General features: G+C 34.9%; 1 protein-coding gene across 1 annotated transcript in view; it reads left to right on the plus strand.

Annotated features, from left to right (window-relative positions):
- Window positions 1–18845, plus strand: part of LOC138708675 (uncharacterized) — a 43170-nt gene that overhangs the window by 23216 nt on the left and 1109 nt on the right. Inside the window, exons 6-9 of the mRNA XM_069838762.1 lie at window positions 3615–3776; window positions 10492–10612; window positions 12219–12479; window positions 16883–17057. Coding sequence (XP_069694863.1) covers window positions 3615–3776; window positions 10492–10612; window positions 12219–12479; window positions 16883–17057 — 719 coding nt within the window. The remainder of the gene's footprint in view (window positions 1–3614; window positions 3777–10491; window positions 10613–12218; window positions 12480–16882; window positions 17058–18845) is intronic.

The following is an 18845-nucleotide window of genomic DNA, read 5'->3' on the forward strand; positions in this document are numbered from 1 at the left end:
TCTATCAACATCTAGGTTATTTAGCGTCTGAATGAAATGAAGGTGATAATGCCGGTGAAATGAGTCCGGGGTCCAGCACCGAAAGTTACCCAGCATTTGCTCGTGTTGGGTTGAGGGAAAACCCCGGAAAAAACCTAAACCAGGTAACTTGTCCCGACCGGGATTCGAACCCGGGCCACCTGGTTTCGCGGCCAGACGCTCTGACCGTAACTCCACAGGTGTGGACTCAATGGTCTCAATTCTGCCAATATTAACAAACAAATAAATAAATCAATCAAATAAATGAACGAACTAGGGGGCACTCAAGCAAACAAACAAACATACAAATAAATTAATATAAATATAAATATATATATATATATATATATATATATATATATATATATATATATAATTATTACTATTCAATATTCGCAAACCACAGCAGTGACACTCCTACCTAGTAAACCTAAAGCAAGTCGTGATTAGCATACCCACCGCCTTGCCTGAGGGCCGATTTCACCAACATGTTACTAATCCACAATTAACTAATTGTAACTTAACTTAAATACGGAAGTTAAATTGTATTTAATTCGTTTGCATTTCATAAAACTAATGCGCATTTAAAATAAAGTCAATTAATTTAATTACCAATTCAGTCATCATGGCCTTCATAATCATAGTGAAATCGTAATTCCGAAGGCCATGCGCCTTGTTAATGTATCTAAGCAGTGACCTATTTTGCTATATTATTACGACAAGAAAATTTCGTCATGAACAGAGTTAACCTCAAAACATATTAAAACCATCGAAAACGAAAAGATGGATTGGCAGACTTAAAAAAAAAAGAAGAAAGGTTTGGAAATAAGTAGAAAGAGATTTGAATGCAAGAAAAACTCATCCCAATGTCTTCAGCAAAATGGTGACAAAATGAGATAATATGAAAGTAGATGCAAGGAAATATCACGCAACAAGCAAAATGGAAAGACTTAATCGATTTGCGCTATTTCAATGTCTTCAAATGTAATATTAGATACATGATAAATGTATTATTCATATTACTTTAGTCGCCGTATTTTATGTAACCGAAGATTGATTAAGCGATTCTTCAGTAAATGCATTACCATTTAAATAACATTATGAAGTGCTTAACTATCAGTTGGAAATTCTAAATCACCTTCTGTGCTATTCAAAATGTACAATGGTTGTGTCTTGTTTGGCCTAAACCATATTTGCAAATTTGTTTCGTTCTTTGTATTAAAATAATTTTCTTTTTCGAAAATTATCATTTTGAAATATGACGTCAATCATTATTAGTATTAGTATTAGTATTTATTTATTTAACCTGGTAGAGATAAGGCCGTCAGGCCTTCTCTGCTTTCTACCAGGGGATTACAACTATAACATGAACAATAAGATTACAATTAATATTAAATTTACAATTACAATTACAATAAAAATTAAAGTACGACAAGAATACCTGATTAATGAAAGCTAGACATTTTATCATAGAAATTAAGAACAAAGAATATTTTTGAATTTACTAAATTACAAATTAAACCTACAATAACAAAATTCTATAGTGATGAAATTACCGGATATTGAAATATTTTGTGATAGATTAAGAGAACTATTTACAAGAAACCATGTCTGAACGAGTCTCAATTACTGACCAAGTGCCTAGTAAGTTTGCATTTGAATTAAATTTTATTTCGACAGTCCCTGATGCCAGCAGGTAACGAATTCCAGAGTCTTGGCAGGGCTATTGTGAAAGAGGATGAGTATGAGGAGGTTCGATGGGATGGTATTGTTAGTATTGTTTCATGGCGAGAGCGTGTGTTCAGATTGTGGTGGGAAGAAAGGTAAGTGAAGCGAGACGACAGGTACGAAGGAATAGAAGAGTTCAAGATTTCGAAGAGAAAGAGAAGTGAATGTAAATTTCTTTTCTTATCTAGTTTAAGCCAACCTATTGCATTATCTTCGCCATGATGAAAATTATTGTCGTTAATGCAGGATTAATTATTTAAATGACCAAATATTGACAAATTAATTTAAATGTAGTGCAATGCGAGCTTAAAGCCCAATTTGGGTTGGTGAAATGCATTGTCCATTTAAGTGCCAAACAGAAAGACTTTAAGTAATAATTAAAATTAAATAAGGTTGGTGAAATCGGCCCTTAGAACAGATCAATCACCAACACCATTGAAAATTCCCTAACAGTTACGAATTTTATGTTAGTTATGTTAGATATCATTTGAAAAGATGGCCTCCAAGAAACCATATTTAAATTAAAAAGAAAGGTAAATAAATAATTTTAAAATTTCTAGTTATAAAATGAAAATCATGACTTTTAAATAATAATAATAATAATAATAATAATAATAATAATAATAATAATAATAATAATAATAATAATATAACTTAACTTCATCGCGTTCTCTGATTTTTCTCAGCTTAAAGAAATATTTGTCTGCTTGTGTCAGACTTGTGAGATATAGAGTTTACCAGGAATGAGGGACTCTCAACTCTAGCCTACCTATCTGTTTTCAGATTTTTAAATTCTTTTAATTCAATTTTCAAGATCCAGCTTTAGGTTTCACCGTTCAGGATAAGATGATGCAAAGATGAAGACATTACACTTGAGGTCTAGCTGTGTTATTAATCTAGGAATTCGATTAATTACTAATTTTCGTCAGAGGACGAAAAGTAGGTAAAGGCGGATATGGAGCGGAAAAATGATTTGTGCGAGATCGTGCGTATTTGCTTCGTTTCCGCACAAAACCAATCCCCGGTAAGTCTAAAATTCCACATTCAGTATTCCCAACCCAACACACATAACAATTTCCCTCTCTTACCGCTTAAGTGACATATTGATTTTACTGCTTTAGGCTTTTAACATATTATTTTTAGAGACGTTCAATATAGTAATAATTATAAATTGGAAACTTACCACTGCAATTTCACCTAAATTGCATTGTTAATTATTGTTTTTAAATATTTGCAAAAATTAAGTAAACTCTACAACTCCATTAAAGTTACTGCATTCGTGATGCATGTAACATTAAGGAAGCCGTTTGTTTTAAGTTCGCATTTATAGACTGGGGGGAAAAAAAGACAGACGTATATCACGGCCTGCTGGAGTATAGTAAACACAGAAAACATTTTAAAGCAACAATGTTGAAGATAGACATTTTTGTTTTGCAAATTTGCCGTCATTGAACAGAAACCAAGATGGAGATTTCATTGCAACTACAGTAATTATAAATTCCTCTTTCAGGTATGTAATAAACTATCTTCGCACAAAATAATGTACGATACACGAGCGGTATGTTTTCTTTCAATTCTCGGAAATTAAAAATGCTCAACTACGTTTCGCTTTTTTTAAACTTTTCCTCGAACATGAAAACTTCAACATACCGCTCTTGTAACGCATATTACTATTGTAAGGTCGTAAGGCAAGTTACAATCAATGATACATAGGATATTTGACAGCAAAGAGGATCTGGCAAGATACGCGGTACACTGGATAGCACAGACAAGTGCATAAAACATAAAAAATCAGCAATGAGCTCGGTCGATTGGAAATACCTAACTTATTAGACCTACGATATTTCATTGATGTGTTACATTTTCAGATCGGTATGCAGAACTTCAAACGGGTTGTGTTGGAGGTGATTCTCCTCTGCGCATGTAGTACTTCTTTTGTCTACAGCCAGTCTTGTCCTGCACAGAAACAGTCGTCCCTCAAGTTCACAATAAACAGCCGCAGAAATCAGACCGGACACTGGATATCACAGGTGAGAAATGACTCTACGCGATAATCGTCATACAGGACTTTGGATATCACAGGCTAGTTATCAAATAAAATATATCAGGATACAAAGGGGTCGCTCACAATTTATAACAACCATTGTAATCAAATTTAAAATTATTTTCTTTTTACTGTTGTTCCGAGCACTATTTTCAACTGCGAATATTTTTATTTTTTATTTTATTGGGTTATTTTACGAAGCTGTATCAACATATAGGTTATTTAGCGTCTGAATGATATGAAGGTGATAATGCCGGTGAAATGTGTCCGGGGTCCAGCACCGAAAGTTACCCAGCATTTGCTCGTATTGGGTTGAGGGAAAACTCCGGAAAAAACCTCAACCAGGTAACTTGTCCCGACCGGGATTCGAACCCAGGCCACCTGGTTTCGCGGCCAGACGCGCTGACCGTTACTCCACAGGTGTGGACAACTGCGAATATTTGAGCTAGTTTATTTCTAATTTTTAGTTTAAAATTTTAAAGAAAAATTGATTTCTATTATTACTGTTCATTTTCATCAAATTTGTCAAAATGTGTGTGTGTGTGTGTGCAATCAATATATTTCCGAACTGAACGTGTCTCTCTTGTACCATTAAACATACATGCGTCACCGGCGTAGCTCAGGTGGTAGCGCGTTTGCCTGCCGAGTCGGAGTTGCGATCGGGCGTGGGATCGATTCTCGCTTGGGCTGATTACCTGGTTGAGTTTTTTCCGAGATTTTCCCCAATCGTAAGGCAAATGTCAGGTGATCTATGGCGAAACCTCGACCTCATCTCGCTGTAAGCAATTCCATTGACGTTAATAATCCAGTAGTTGATAGTGTCGTTAAATAACCAAATAAAAGAACATACATGCACGTGTCACTGAAGATCATTGCTGTGTGTGTGTGGGGGGGGGGGGGGTTGGCTTAAGAGCGAAGCCTATAATCGTAAAATGAAAACAAGGGAGGAACTTCTCGCTCGCATTTCACATGCTTATGCTCTAGTAAAGGAATGTCCGAATCAACTCGGGTGAGCAACACAGCGACTATGTAAAGGAACTGCAAAGTGCATTGAAGTTGACGGTGTAATCACAGTTTAGTATATACAGTTGCGAAGCTTGGGATGATTTTTTTGCATTTCTCGCGATAGTTGCTAGCCGCTTGGAGCGCTGTGAGTACTAGGAACAATAGACTGTGTCACTGTCATCGTGATTTAATATAGGCAGACCATGTGACTCGCTTAACCCGATCACAAAGGGAGGCGTTTCAACCATATAAATTAGTTGGAATGCATAAAGAGTAACATATATTTCTCTAAAATGTAGTGTAATTGCATTAATAAAATTTAAAACAATTATTATGAGACACTTCAGACATGATTCACTTGCGATTTAAGATGAAATATTATTTTCGGTGTGAAAATTACGTTGTTCGTATGTGTAATACTTGCCTTTATTTCGATTAAATATTGCGAAATTCTTGTACATTCATTTATGCACGATTCAATAATTTTCAGTTGCACGGCATGGATATTTAGATATGTTGAAATTATAGGTTATGTTTACTGTCCCAGTTGCCCCTTTCTGTCTAATTTTTGTGGTTTCCAATGCCCTGCTATTCATATGAAAATATTATAGGTTATGTTTACTATATCTTATATTCTTAAATTCGCAATTATACATTACATTATAATTAAACATAATGTCATGTATGATACTCCGCATATTCAATTGGTCTATATTTTAATACTACAATTGAGTATTGAATTATTGTATTTATGAAGAAGTACACGGCATATCCACTGAGGGCAGTAATCGAAGAATCGACATAATTGCATCTGAACTTCCCTCTCTTGAAGGTTACATCGTAGACCCTACTGTGAGATTCGAATCGCACGAACACCAGCCAGAAGAAGTACACGAGGAAAAAAGGAATATATATGAACCTTCTATCAGTTTTTATAAGGACAAATACCATCTGGAATCCATCGTCATTACGGGACTAATGATAGGATCCCGTGGGACCATACCCCGGTTCCTAGTCGACTTCTGTAAATCTTTTGGCCTGCATAAAAATATTTTAAGAGATCTAACAATTGCAGCACTCAAAGGCTCAATAGCTATTTTCAGGCATCATACATATGGACCATGACTAATTCGCATCTCCTTGACGTTACTTCGTTTAATATCGTGTGTTTCTATATAATTCAAATTGTTATTTTTCACTCTAACAACAATGCATCACTAAGCCTCAAGGCATTTACTCTATTGTATCATGGTACTCTTTGTCGATGGCAACCTGTGGTGGTTACAGGAAGAAATTAAATCTAAAATCTACTACCTAAGAGACGAAGTAACAATCGTACGTACACTAATTTCATAGGAGTAGTATGATAAATTTTCTGTCTTTATTAAGGAAGGTAGATGTGCTATATTAAATCACAATATAAATTCTTTTTTATTAAACCTCAAAATAGGTTCCATTCTAAACTTAAAATGTTGATGCGAAAAGATTATGTTAACATGTAAAATTCTCTTCACATTAAAATAACACAGTTTTGTAATTACTTCTGCAACATAGGCTATTATGCAACAAGAAGTAAACGGAACTTATGGGCACATTACACTAAATAAAACTTCGCTATTATACGCAATAAAGTTATAATATAATATTTCACTGAGCTCCATACACTGAAATAGAAAACCCGAACATACATTACGGCCTGGTCTAGATCGGAAAGGCATTGACTGTGCCGTATTTCGCATTGTTGTGAAAAGTTGTGTAAACTGTGAAATGTTCGTTATCGGTTGTAATAACTGTAAATGGCTAAAATACAATAATTTGAATAATATTATGGGACAAGGAGACGTTTGTAGTACTATAAATTCTAAGAAAAAGAGGTCAGGGTTATCCTTCTTCCGAAAGATCCAGGAAGGTGAGTTTATAAAATATAATATATACTTTATGAAAATAATATATAAACCTTATGTATTTCGTATTTCAATAGTGGAAGGAAGGTGTTAATTTTTCAAAAGAACACGATATCAAAAGTACAATACATTTTATCGTCTGCTAGGGAAAGAGTCTGTGATGAGGCGATAGTAGCGATCCTGGTGGCTAGCAACTATCTATGGATGCAGATTTCAACTGTCTATGTTTGCATATTTAGTAAGTATTGAGCTTCGCAACTGTATATACTAAACTGTGGTGTAATGTTTAAATATTCTGTAAAGAAAAATACACAATTAAACAGAAACATAGGGTAACATATTTTAATTTAGGCTTACTATAACCTGCACTTTTCCCTTCCTCATTGTTTCGATTAGTTTTCTCCGAAACCGTTAAAAACAAGATATCCTGTATGTTCATATAAACTTTTTACTTCACATTCACCAATATTATCACCCCTCAAACCATGTACCTTACCTCCTGACTCGCCCTGTATACAGACAAAGCAAGTCTTGCACTCATTCTGAACGGCACGTCACTGAACCTCTGCGTTCCTATCCACCTATCCACAGCTGATTTCTCTGTGAGCGCAACCCAGCTCTGTCCTATGCTTTAGGGTACGTGCACGTTGGAGCAACGATAAACGATGAAAGAAACGACCTAGCGATGCTTTGGCATTATCAAAGAATCAAGTGTTCATATCGGAGCAACGAGGACGAGGGAAGCGAACATTTTGATTTGTCAGTAGAATATATTCTATGCATTCACTTAATGAAAGACGATAAATAGGAAATATCAGCTGCCAAGTTCAAGGTTAATATAACTTAAATACGTATAAAATTAAACCCGTTTCTCATCCCAAAGTTAGTATAAATTCGTTGTGTTGTGATTGGTTCTTGTGATCACATAACATAGGACGAATAAATACACAACTGATCAATTTGCCAATATCTACAATAATTAATTTAATATGCCAAAATTATAATAAATCGATTAATATTCGGATATATTGATAACCACCGGTAATTATACAGATTAATATTATCTTAATCAGAGATCATATGAACGACAAGAGCGAAGAAAATGGAACTTTTCTTTCTCGTCGCTTTTATCGTGTATCTTCGCTTTTATCGTTACTCCAATATGCACACCTGAATGACAATGCATGCTTCAATTCTCTCGATATAGCATCGCTGCTTCTTTTATCGTTTATCGTCGCTCCAACGTGTACGTACCCTTACTTACATTCATTCAGGGATGTCCAGAAACTTATTATTACCTCTTGTACATGAAATTAGATTTTCTTATTTCTCATCCCGTGGTCCTTAGACCAAGTCTATGAGGGTGTATTGTTGCAGTTATATGAAATTATTTTATATTTCGTTTTTCTAGGCAGCCTACATTGGTACGAAATGTTCAATAAATTATTATCTATTGTGATATCCTCTTTTCGAGAAACAAAATAGAGGGCAGAAAAGAAAACATTCATGATAATTTCAGAAAAACCCAGGGATTTCATTCTGCAACAGAGAAAAGTTAAGGGGACTCGTAGTCTGATCGTATGGCTGTTATGTATAAGTGAAACAAGTGAAGAAATTTTGTTATTATTCTTCAATTCTTGAATCTATCAATTTACAATTTTTACAGCATACATACAATATTTTCAAGTATAATTTGGATTTTAGATTATCTTTCTTCTTCATATACTTGATTTCATTAAACAATTTTAAACCTGAAAAATATTAATTTATTAAATATAGTGTGAATTTTATTAGTAACAACAATGTAATTTATTCGTCACAACAATAATTCCTTTCTACAATTCGCCTTAAACGCTCTCGTCAACAATTGGATTTTCACTCAACACAGTATTTGTTATAGCACTCCACCGACGACAATGACAATTTACTTGGACTAGTACGAACAACAATGAACTGTTAATCTTAACTAATATTTACAAAGCACTATTTACAAATCAGAACTATCAGTTCTCAGTTCACAGTTCTTCTATCTCAGTCACTCGAGTTCACAGTATCTCGAACCACAGACCTTCAGAGACAGTTCACTGTACTCGAACTCGGGTCCCTCCAACTGCGGCCACTGCACTCGAACTCAGGTCCCTCCAACTGCGGTCCACTGCACTCGAACTCAGGCCTTCGGATGCTGACGCAGATGCGGACGCACACTCGAGTCGAACTCCGGCTGGCTTGCTTGCTCTGGCTTTCTCACTGACTGAATAACTGAAAACTCTGAAACTCTGTCTAGTTCGCTGGCGCTTCTTCTTTTATAGCAAAATCATAGTTGCGAGAATTTTCTACAGGTGTGTAGAGAATTATCTCGATATCTCTACATCGACAGACTTCTGGAATAGTCGGGAAGGTCGTTCCACATTCACTGTGTTAAGTAGCAGCTGCGCGCGCAGACTCCCCTCGCTCCACTCTCTCGCCGCGTTGGCCCCTTTCCCCTCTTCGCCGCGCGCCATCCCAAAGTGCTCCGCGCGATCTTCTCTCTTGCTGGACGCTGGTCGTGAGTTCGAATCTCACGTCGCTGTCACAATAGCTTAACACATGAGTAATTTAGAAACATTTTCCTCAGCAACTACTGGGGTTAGGGGCTGAAATTTTGCATAGCCTACTCTTATTTTATATAGTAGTGAAGAAGCATAGCCATATAGTTATCAAAATTATTATAGCTTCTACAGGCAGAAAAGTAATAAAAAATATGAACATTTTAAAATAATTTTTAACCGGATGAAAAATATTTTTTCATATTAAACGAATGTTCATAATGTGATGAAAATGGCGGCAAATATAATAAATATAATAATAATAATAATAATATTATTAATAATAATAATAATAATAATAATTTATTTTAGCTGGCAGAGTTAAGGCCGTAAGGCCTTCTCTTCCACTCAACCAGCAAAAAGTATATAGACATATGCATGAACTTACAAAGAATTCAACAATTTGATTTAGATGAGAGTTACATGTATACAAGAGTTATTTACGAATTAAACAACAAAATACTATGAACTATTAATTAAACAGTGAAATAAACTGTGTAGCAGAATTAAGCTAAAATACATAGAATGTTAATATATTTGAAATAATATTAGATAATAGAAAGATATTATTATGAGACAATTTTAAAAATACAGCACTATCAGGATGATGTCCAAAGAAAGAAGTAACAATGTAATCAGTGATAGTTTAAATCAGCATGATTGGAGTGAAATGCTAATAAGGTTATCTTTCATAGTCAACTGAAGTCAACTGAATTGGAAATATGCTTGAATTTTTAGGAACCTGTAGTGCAAAATATTTCTGGGAAAAATATTCCTAAAGTACCTATGTTTTCAACTTAAATTTAATTAATATTTTTCAGATTTAAAATTTTTTATAACATCAAGTATATGGAGTAGAAAGGTAATCTAAAACCCAAAATATATCTGCAAATATTGTGTGTATGCTGTAAAAATTTGTAAATTGATAGTTTCATAAGTTGAAGAGCTATAGCAAAATTTCTTCACAAATACACAATAGCCATATGCTCATATTAAAGGCAGAAGTGAAAACTGAGTACATATTACTTGCACATGTTCTACAGACAAATGCTCAGCAAACATCAGATATCAAAATCTGGGGTTGTCTCATGTTATAAATGTGCAGTTTCCCTCAACTTTTCAAATCGATATTCCCAATGTTGCAACTAGTTCTTTACTAGGGATATACAAGTCGATGTTGTGTTAAATGAAGTACTACTTTCCACAGGTCAAGTTAGAGCACGGATCAAATGACCAAAATTCAGCAAGTCCGTGGACTGTCCAAGTGGAGCAGAGCACTAAGAGCTGCGATGGCCAAGACACGGTGCAGTTAGACGTCACTCTGATATGTGAGTAGTGCAACAAACAGGCCTGCTACTGTACTTGGAATTGTCGAGATTTGAACCCTGTTTTTCGGCGTCAAAATCGAGTTCTTGCCGTTGGTTTGCCGAGAGATGTTTACAAAAATATTAACGGACTTACTAATACTCGTAAAACTCTTATACAGATGTTTAGCTATCTTATAATTACACAGTGAACAGATCGTTTGTAAATTCCTGGCTAATAATCACTATATAAGTCGTGTATAACAATATACAATTGTTACATAGCTACGTCATTTTTCGTCATTATTTTATTACAGTCTTACTAATAAACCGTGTATAGTTTTTATACCAGACTTATGCAGAGTTGAGACAGAAAACGTTACTAATAAACCGTGAATAAGCTATGGACGTATAAACAGGCTGTAACTATACAATGGGAATTGCTTTGCAGTAGTTATATACACGAAACCCCTTGTTTAAGCGTTGTATATAGGGAAAAAATGGCCGCCCCTTTAACAGCTGTTCGTATCGACTGTCATTTTATGATGTTTACCTTGTAACCACAGAAGAACAAACCAAAGATCATAGAATTATTAGAATAATATTGCTGTAGCTTGTACTCTTTGACCAAAATGTAGTGTGGTAATCGATTAGAGCCAGTTGTACTATCGATATTTAACACGCCACACTAGAGCCCACTACCGGATCCAGTAGAGAACCTCAGATATTCTATTACCTTTCGTAACGAAGTAATGACGAAACTATGACGTAGCTGTGTAACAGTTATACTGTTATACTCGACGTATGTAGTGATTATTAGTAAGGTATTTACACACGACTTATAAACGAGCTACTCATTGTATAAGACAGTTAAACGTCTGTATATAGAGTTTTTATTAGTAAGACCGTTACAGAATAACTGAGATCCTCTGTTTCATCTGACAGTGTGCGATAGTGTGCCGCGCTAAGTATCGATAGTATAACTGGACCTGATCGATTACCAGGCTATATTTTTATCAAAGAATACAACTACAGAAATATTATTCAAATTATTATGTGGTCTTTGTTTTGTTCTTCTGTCGTCACAAGGCAACCAACATAAAATAATGACAATCGATACGAACAGCTGTTAAAAGGCGGCCATTTTCTTTCTCTATATTCAACATTTAAACAGAGGGTTTCGTGTGTATAACTACAGCAAAGCAATTTCCATGTATAGTTACAGGTTGCTTATACATTAATCGTTTATGCATGGTTTATTAGTAACGTTTTATGTCTCATCTCTGCATAAGTCTGGTATAAAAATTATGCACGGTTTATTAGTAAAACCGTAATACGCCTATATAAAAATTATTTTGAAGTTCAAACAAAGCAACCAGCTATTAGCTCAGGCAGTAGAGGGTTTGCCTACTGATCTAAGGCTGTGTTCGGGCGTGGTTTGAATCCCGCCTGAGTTTTTCCAAATTTTCCCGAATTGTAAGGCGAATATCAGATAATGCTATGGTGAATCCTTGGCCTCATCTCGGCAAATTCCATATCACTATCATGAATTTCATCGTCGTTAGTTAACCTCGCACATGATACAGCGTTGTTAAACAACTCGTTAGAAAAGATAAACTTCATATTCCAGCACCCCCGCCAAAGGCAGGGCCCGGCTATGAACTGCACAAAGGTATCGGGTACTACAAGCTGCACAAAGACCCCAAGAAGTGGGCTGAGGCTCGCCAGATTTGCCAGCAGGAAGGCGGGCATCTCGTTATCATCAACTCTGAAGAAGAAGATAAAGTTCTGCAGTCCATGTTCGCGCCTGTGGCCGAAAAGCTGAAAACTGTTTGGGCCTTCGTCGGCTTTCATGACCTGTACACTGAAGGACAGTACCTCACTATCTTCGGTAAGTGTACTGACATCAGTTAAATGCTTCCTCATTTTGCCATTTGCTTCTAGACTGAAGTGCTAATGCATTCGTTTACTTATATATTACATCAATATTAATGTCACGAAGATAAAATATACTTTTTCATTGTATACGATTTACGTGTTTCGTAAGAATTCAGTTCATTTGTCATCTTGTGAATTAAATTCTATGGTGCGCGGTAAAAAGGGCGTAAGCCAGAAATTTGTGGTTTTGAGTTATAACCACCATGTGTACTAGGGGGTGAGGGTTGAAAAGTCGCGTTCTACAAGTACCAAATGTACTACATTTGCCGAAATTTACACTGCAGAACTTCAGATTCCAGCCCATCATAATGATATTGGTCCTCTTATGCCCCTTTTACCGCGCAACATACACTTACTGGTTATAATTCATTTCCTTGAACTATTATTAAAAAAATATGTTAGTTACTATGCAACCAAATAAGATAAATCACTCATTCTCTGGACTGCACATAAAGCATTCTTTGTAATTCCAAAATGTAAGGAATTTGACTCATCAGTTATTCAAAGAATTCAACAAGGCATACGACTCGGTTAAGAGTGAAATTGTAGATAATATTCTTACTGAATTTGGTATTCGCAAGAAACTAGTTCGATTAATTAAAATGTGTCTCAGTGAAACGTACAGCAGAGTCCGTATAGGTCAGTTTCTATCAGATGCTTTTCCAATTCACTGCGGGCTAAAGCAAGGAGATGCACTATCACTTTCACTCTTTTTAACTTCGCTCTAGAATATGTCATTAGGAAAGTCCAGGATAACAGAGAGAGTTTGGAATTGAACTGGTTACATCAGATTCTTGTCTATGCGGATGACGTGAATATGTTAGGAGAAAATCTTAAAACTATTATGGAAAACACGGGAATTTTACTGGAAGCAAGTAAGGAGATAGGTTTGGAAGTAAATTCCGAAAAGACAAAGTATATGATTATGACTCGTGACCAGAATATTGTACGAAATGGAAATATAAAAATTGGAAATTTATCCTTTGAAGAGGTGGAGCAACAGACACTCTGGAGAAAATTAAACGTAGAATAAATATGGGAAATGGCTGTTATTATTCGGTTGAGAAGCTTTTGTCATTCAGTCTGCTTTCGAAAAAGCTGAAAGTTAGAATTTATAAAGAATTTATTAAGGGTTGTTGTTCTGTATGGTTCTGAAATTTGGACTCTCATTTTGAGAGAGGAGCAGAAGGTAAGGATGTTTGAGAATAAGGTGCCTAGGAAAATATTTGGGGCTAAAAGGGATGAAGTTGCAGGATAATGGAGAAAGTTATACAACGCACAACTGCACGCATTGTATTCTTCATCTAACATAATTAGGAACATTAAATCCAGACGTTTGAGATAGGCAGGTCATGTAGCACGTATGGGCGAATCCAGAAATGCATAGTGTGTGTTAGTTGGGAGGCAGGAAGGAAAAAGAACTTTGGGGAGACCGAGACGTAGATGAGAGGATAATATTAAAATGATTTGAGAGAGGTGGGATATGATTGTAGGAACTGGATTAATCTTGCTCGGGATAGGGATCGATGGCGGGCTTATGTGAGGGCGGCAATGAACGTCCGGGTTCCTTAAAAGCCATTTGTAAGTAAGTAAGGCATTTGACTTAATTTATACAATGTACTTTTTTTGCATAACTTTACATATAATAACTATGTACTGCAATAATTCCTAATAATTTTCTATTCACAAAAATATATATGTAAATGTGAAATAAATGCTGACATAAGTTAAACTTAGCTTCAATGCTTCGCTCATACATAAGAAATGAGTTTGTCCACCGCGTGGACTGTGGAGTAGTGATCAGCACGTCGGACTGTGAAACAACAGGATTGGGTTCAAAACCTGGTTTGGGGAAAGTTGCTGGTTAAGGTTTTTCCGAGGTTTTCCCTCAACCATTAAGAGCAAATGCTGGGTAACTTTCGGCGCTGGACTCATCTCCCTAGCATTATCACTTTCATTTCACTCAGGCGCTGAATCAAATAAATCGAAATATCTCGCTTATTATTGATTTTTGTGAAAAATGTTACATAACAAAAGTTTCTTTAAAAATAATTTTCGATAAGTTTTATTCCTTGAAAAAGTTTGATAGGACTGATATTTAATGAGGTAAATCAGTTTTCAAATTAAAATAACTGCCATCTAAGGCAGTGTAATGAATTAAAAAACAAATGACTTCGTCTATAAGGGGCCTTGGACAGCAACAATCTAAAGCTATGAAAGATAGCCTACAGAGAATGTTTCTGTGTTTGTATGAAGTAATATCGGAAGGTAAATTAACCGATTTGTATAATTAATTATTAATTCATCATTGTAAAGTGTAGTTTCTCTAGATGGACATAATGATATAATGTTATTACAGTAACTTCTGATATAATATAATATAATGTAATATAATATAATATAATATAATATAATATAATATAATATAATATAATATAATATAATATAATATAATATGTAATATTATATAATATAATTTTAGGTTATTTGAAGGGTTCACAACCATAGTGGGCCAAGCGCCATTTACTGAATACGTAGAAAACAAGGGTTAAAATTAAGTTATTACCTTAATTCAATGGAAACCTATAACAAGAAAAATAAAATATACACATTAAATCTAAATGATGTCAATCTTCATTAAACTATGGTTGCATGTAATAAAAATTAAGAAACAGGTTAAAGGAATTGTCATTGCACCAATGAGTGTCTCTGGACCAAAATGATCGCATTTTAATTATTTGGATGCAATTCAAATTAAGTAACATATTAAACGATTTATCCTTCTATCAAACACGAATGTTCCCTGGATCAAACGTCCTATTTTAATTATGTAATTACTTTATATTTATTTCTAACGGGTGCAGCGGAGCGCACGGGTATTGCTAGTAACTAATAAACTCAATTAAGTACATTATTACGTTATATTATATCCTTGTTTTCTTCTTTATTAAATTGCGCACATTTGCAACACCAATGTCTTATTCTGATGCGAGATGAGCCTCAATTTATCCTTTTCCAAACAGCTGAATTATTTGCACTTTTTTTTCGATACTTTGCACAACATATTTTCTTTTGACACCAGTGAAAACATTCTGCATGTAAGTTATAGAGAACGGTCACTCAAACAGTTGAACAAGGACTGAATCAAGAGTCCTCTTAGACTGAAAGGTGCAGGAGTTCTCGGGGCCATTCTTTGAAAACAGGAAGTGAGTATTTTACAGCTTGGGCAAAACACCCCCTCGCACAAGTTTCTGTTGCCAGCATTCCTACTACATATTGGTAATGTGAAGGCTTGTAATTACCATCTCCAGAAAAAAATTCTTACTAACATAATGTATAGTACTTAAAATTTTTCTGCATCAAAAAAAATAAAAAGTACCGAGAGAAAAACTGTCGGATAATACGCCGATCGGTTAATAGGGTGATGGTTAATCGGGGTTCTACTGTATTTTTCAATTTAATTATTTCACTCTGCAGTGACTCTGATGTATAACATATTTTAGAATCTTAAAGAAACAACAGCAAACTTTAAATGGTTTAATTATGTATTACCTGGTAAACTATGGCTTTCACGAGACGAGCATGTGCAGTATTATGTATCTGGAACTTATAAATTGTCAGTAGCCTATTGTTTTTGCCGTGAAGTGTACGGTGAAAGCAATTCAGGTACACAAATTTTTCAAACAAAAATAGAAATAAACTTATTTAATAATTGTTATATCTCGAAATAAATGTTTCATTAACACAATATTATCTTTTTATATCGTATAAAGAGTAAGTAAAATAAATTAGTAAGAACATAATATGGAATCCAGCTAACAAATAAACATTTGATTTTCCTCCTCCTCATTCTCATTCATGTTGTCTTGTACCTATTTATTTTCTTTCTTCTTATTTTTTGTCTCCATGCTGTCTTATACTTTATTACCATTCTTCTTCACATCCTTCTTTCTTTTCTGCGTATCTCATTTCAAACATTTCTCTTTCCTCTTCTTAGCTTTATTTCTTGCTCAATTCTCGTCTTGTTCTCCATTTAACCTCATACTTCACCCTTCTACTCTCTCTCTTATATCAATTAATTTTATGTTTTTTTTTCTACTCTTCCTCTGTTCGTTCTTTTCCCACTAGTTCTTCTCTTTCTTTGCTCAATTTACACTATTTCTTCTTGTATGTTATGCCTCCTGTTTCATTTTTCCTTTTTTCCGTTTCTCCTTCAGTCAAATTCATGGTCTCTCACTGCATTTGGCAACTTACAATTTGATCCTACACCAGCCTTTCCTTTGTGTTTTAATCTGTTGATAAGCGACTGTGAAATTTATAACTACTACACAGAAATTTGAAATATATTGCTTGCAGACGAACCACTCAACTCCACTGGCTTTTACCGTTGGTCAAGCCCAGGTCAACCCGACAATTCCAGAGGCAACGCCACGCATCCAGGGGAGGACTGCGGTTCCATCCATGTCAACGGAGGTCTGAATGATGCGTACTGTGAGGCCAAAATACCCTTCATCTGCGAGCAGGAGCTCTGGTAGAAATACAGGTGAAGCGCTACTTTTCGTTGTTTTATTCTGCTTGAAGTTAACATTAAAACTCAAAACTTTATCATCCAGTGTCCAGAATATCACCAAACGTGCCACTCCATACAAAAAACAGTATGAAATTCTCGTATCTACAGCATTGTTAATCCAAGAATCAAACTAAACGTTAAATTACATATCGTATGTACAGTCTAACCTGCACAACGACTGATGGAACAATTTCTGATCCATAACAGAGTTATCAGTGTAATTTGTGGATTAGCATGATCATTGTTGTTGTTTAGTCAACTGTCCGAAGACAGATTTGAATCTCACAAATGATACCAACAAGGCACCACTTATGAGGCAACTAGACTGGGCGATAATGGGATAGGGTGGCCATTCCTTTCCCCCTCCATTACATACATCGTCGACTAGTTACATTTTACACTAGTCTGATTTCAGAGCATGATCATTGTAAGTTATTAATTTGAATTTTAAATTTATGTTTCCTTGACGAAACCAGCACATGAACAGCAAAAAAATAATGAGACACATTACTCAAAACGAGTACTACAAGCTTAAAATCATCATGGGGTTCAAAGCATCTTTGCTGAAAAGCTAACAACTGAATAACAACAGACTGCTTGCTGTCTCTGCATTGCAGTGGCGTACGCAGAATTATGTCAAGGAGGGACATTATTAAAATTGTTTACAATTTACATTATTGGTATTTTAAATGTTGTGTTTATCATCATCATTATAATCATCATCACCCGAGTTTTCACAGGGGGGATATGAAACTAATTCCAGGAAGAAAATTCGCAACATTGTCATGCCACCAAATACCTCACTATAATAATATCGGACAGCTAGCAGTTCTGCACGTGAACAATGCTGGTGCTGCTACCTAGGCGGCCGGTGTGGAGATACTCGCAAAGCAAGCTGTAATCAGCTGCAATGTATATTGTTGCTGGCTAGTAAATAGTTTTATTAATTAGTGCTGTGTTAAAATGTCAGGGTGTATATGTGCTGTTTATAATTGCTACAATTACAGCATTACAAACTGCTCCAAATCGTACTTTCGATTTCCGAGAGTTTATAAAACGTGAGTCAACAAAATTCTTTATTAGGCCTAATGCCTTTGCCTCTGTAGAACAATAAAAATTAGCTTTCATATTTAGGCCTAATAAATGAATAGAAGTTAAAATATATTGGAAATTTTAAGGTTTTAGCAAATTAAGTTTTATTGTTGTCTACATGCCTTTACTAATTATTACAAGCATCAGATTACTATCATTTTTATCTTTGCAGTTGTCAGCAATGCGTATATAAAGCATTATTATAAATTCATTCTTAATGTCGGAATTAATTTTGTCTCATTAAAGCAAAGAAATAATATGCAACAATCAATTATGGAAAATAATATGAAGCATGCAATATTTCTCATAATATGTAGCTTTGATATAAAATAATGTTACATTAAATACTGTACTATTCAATTAATATTTGTATTTGTGGACGTAATTCCACACTGCTCCGCTAGATATCAAGTCCGTGATATTTCGCACTCACATCAATGCTGCTAGTATACAGCTGTCAGGTATTATTAAAACTAAACAGAAATATTTATATTACACATATAAAAACTAAAATAAACATTTACATAGAGATAACAAATTTTACAGGTATTATTATAGTAAGTTATTTGATGCCACGACAGTGAACAAACATGAAAATTTCACTAACCTCGCGAGAAGCACTACACGACATTTTGCTAAAAAATTGTAAAATTGAAC

Source organism: Periplaneta americana, chromosome 11 (genome assembly GCF_040183065.1).
Source record: "Periplaneta americana isolate PAMFEO1 chromosome 11, P.americana_PAMFEO1_priV1, whole genome shotgun sequence".
In the NCBI taxonomy this organism is placed as follows: domain Eukaryota; kingdom Metazoa; phylum Arthropoda; class Insecta; order Blattodea; family Blattidae; genus Periplaneta; species Periplaneta americana.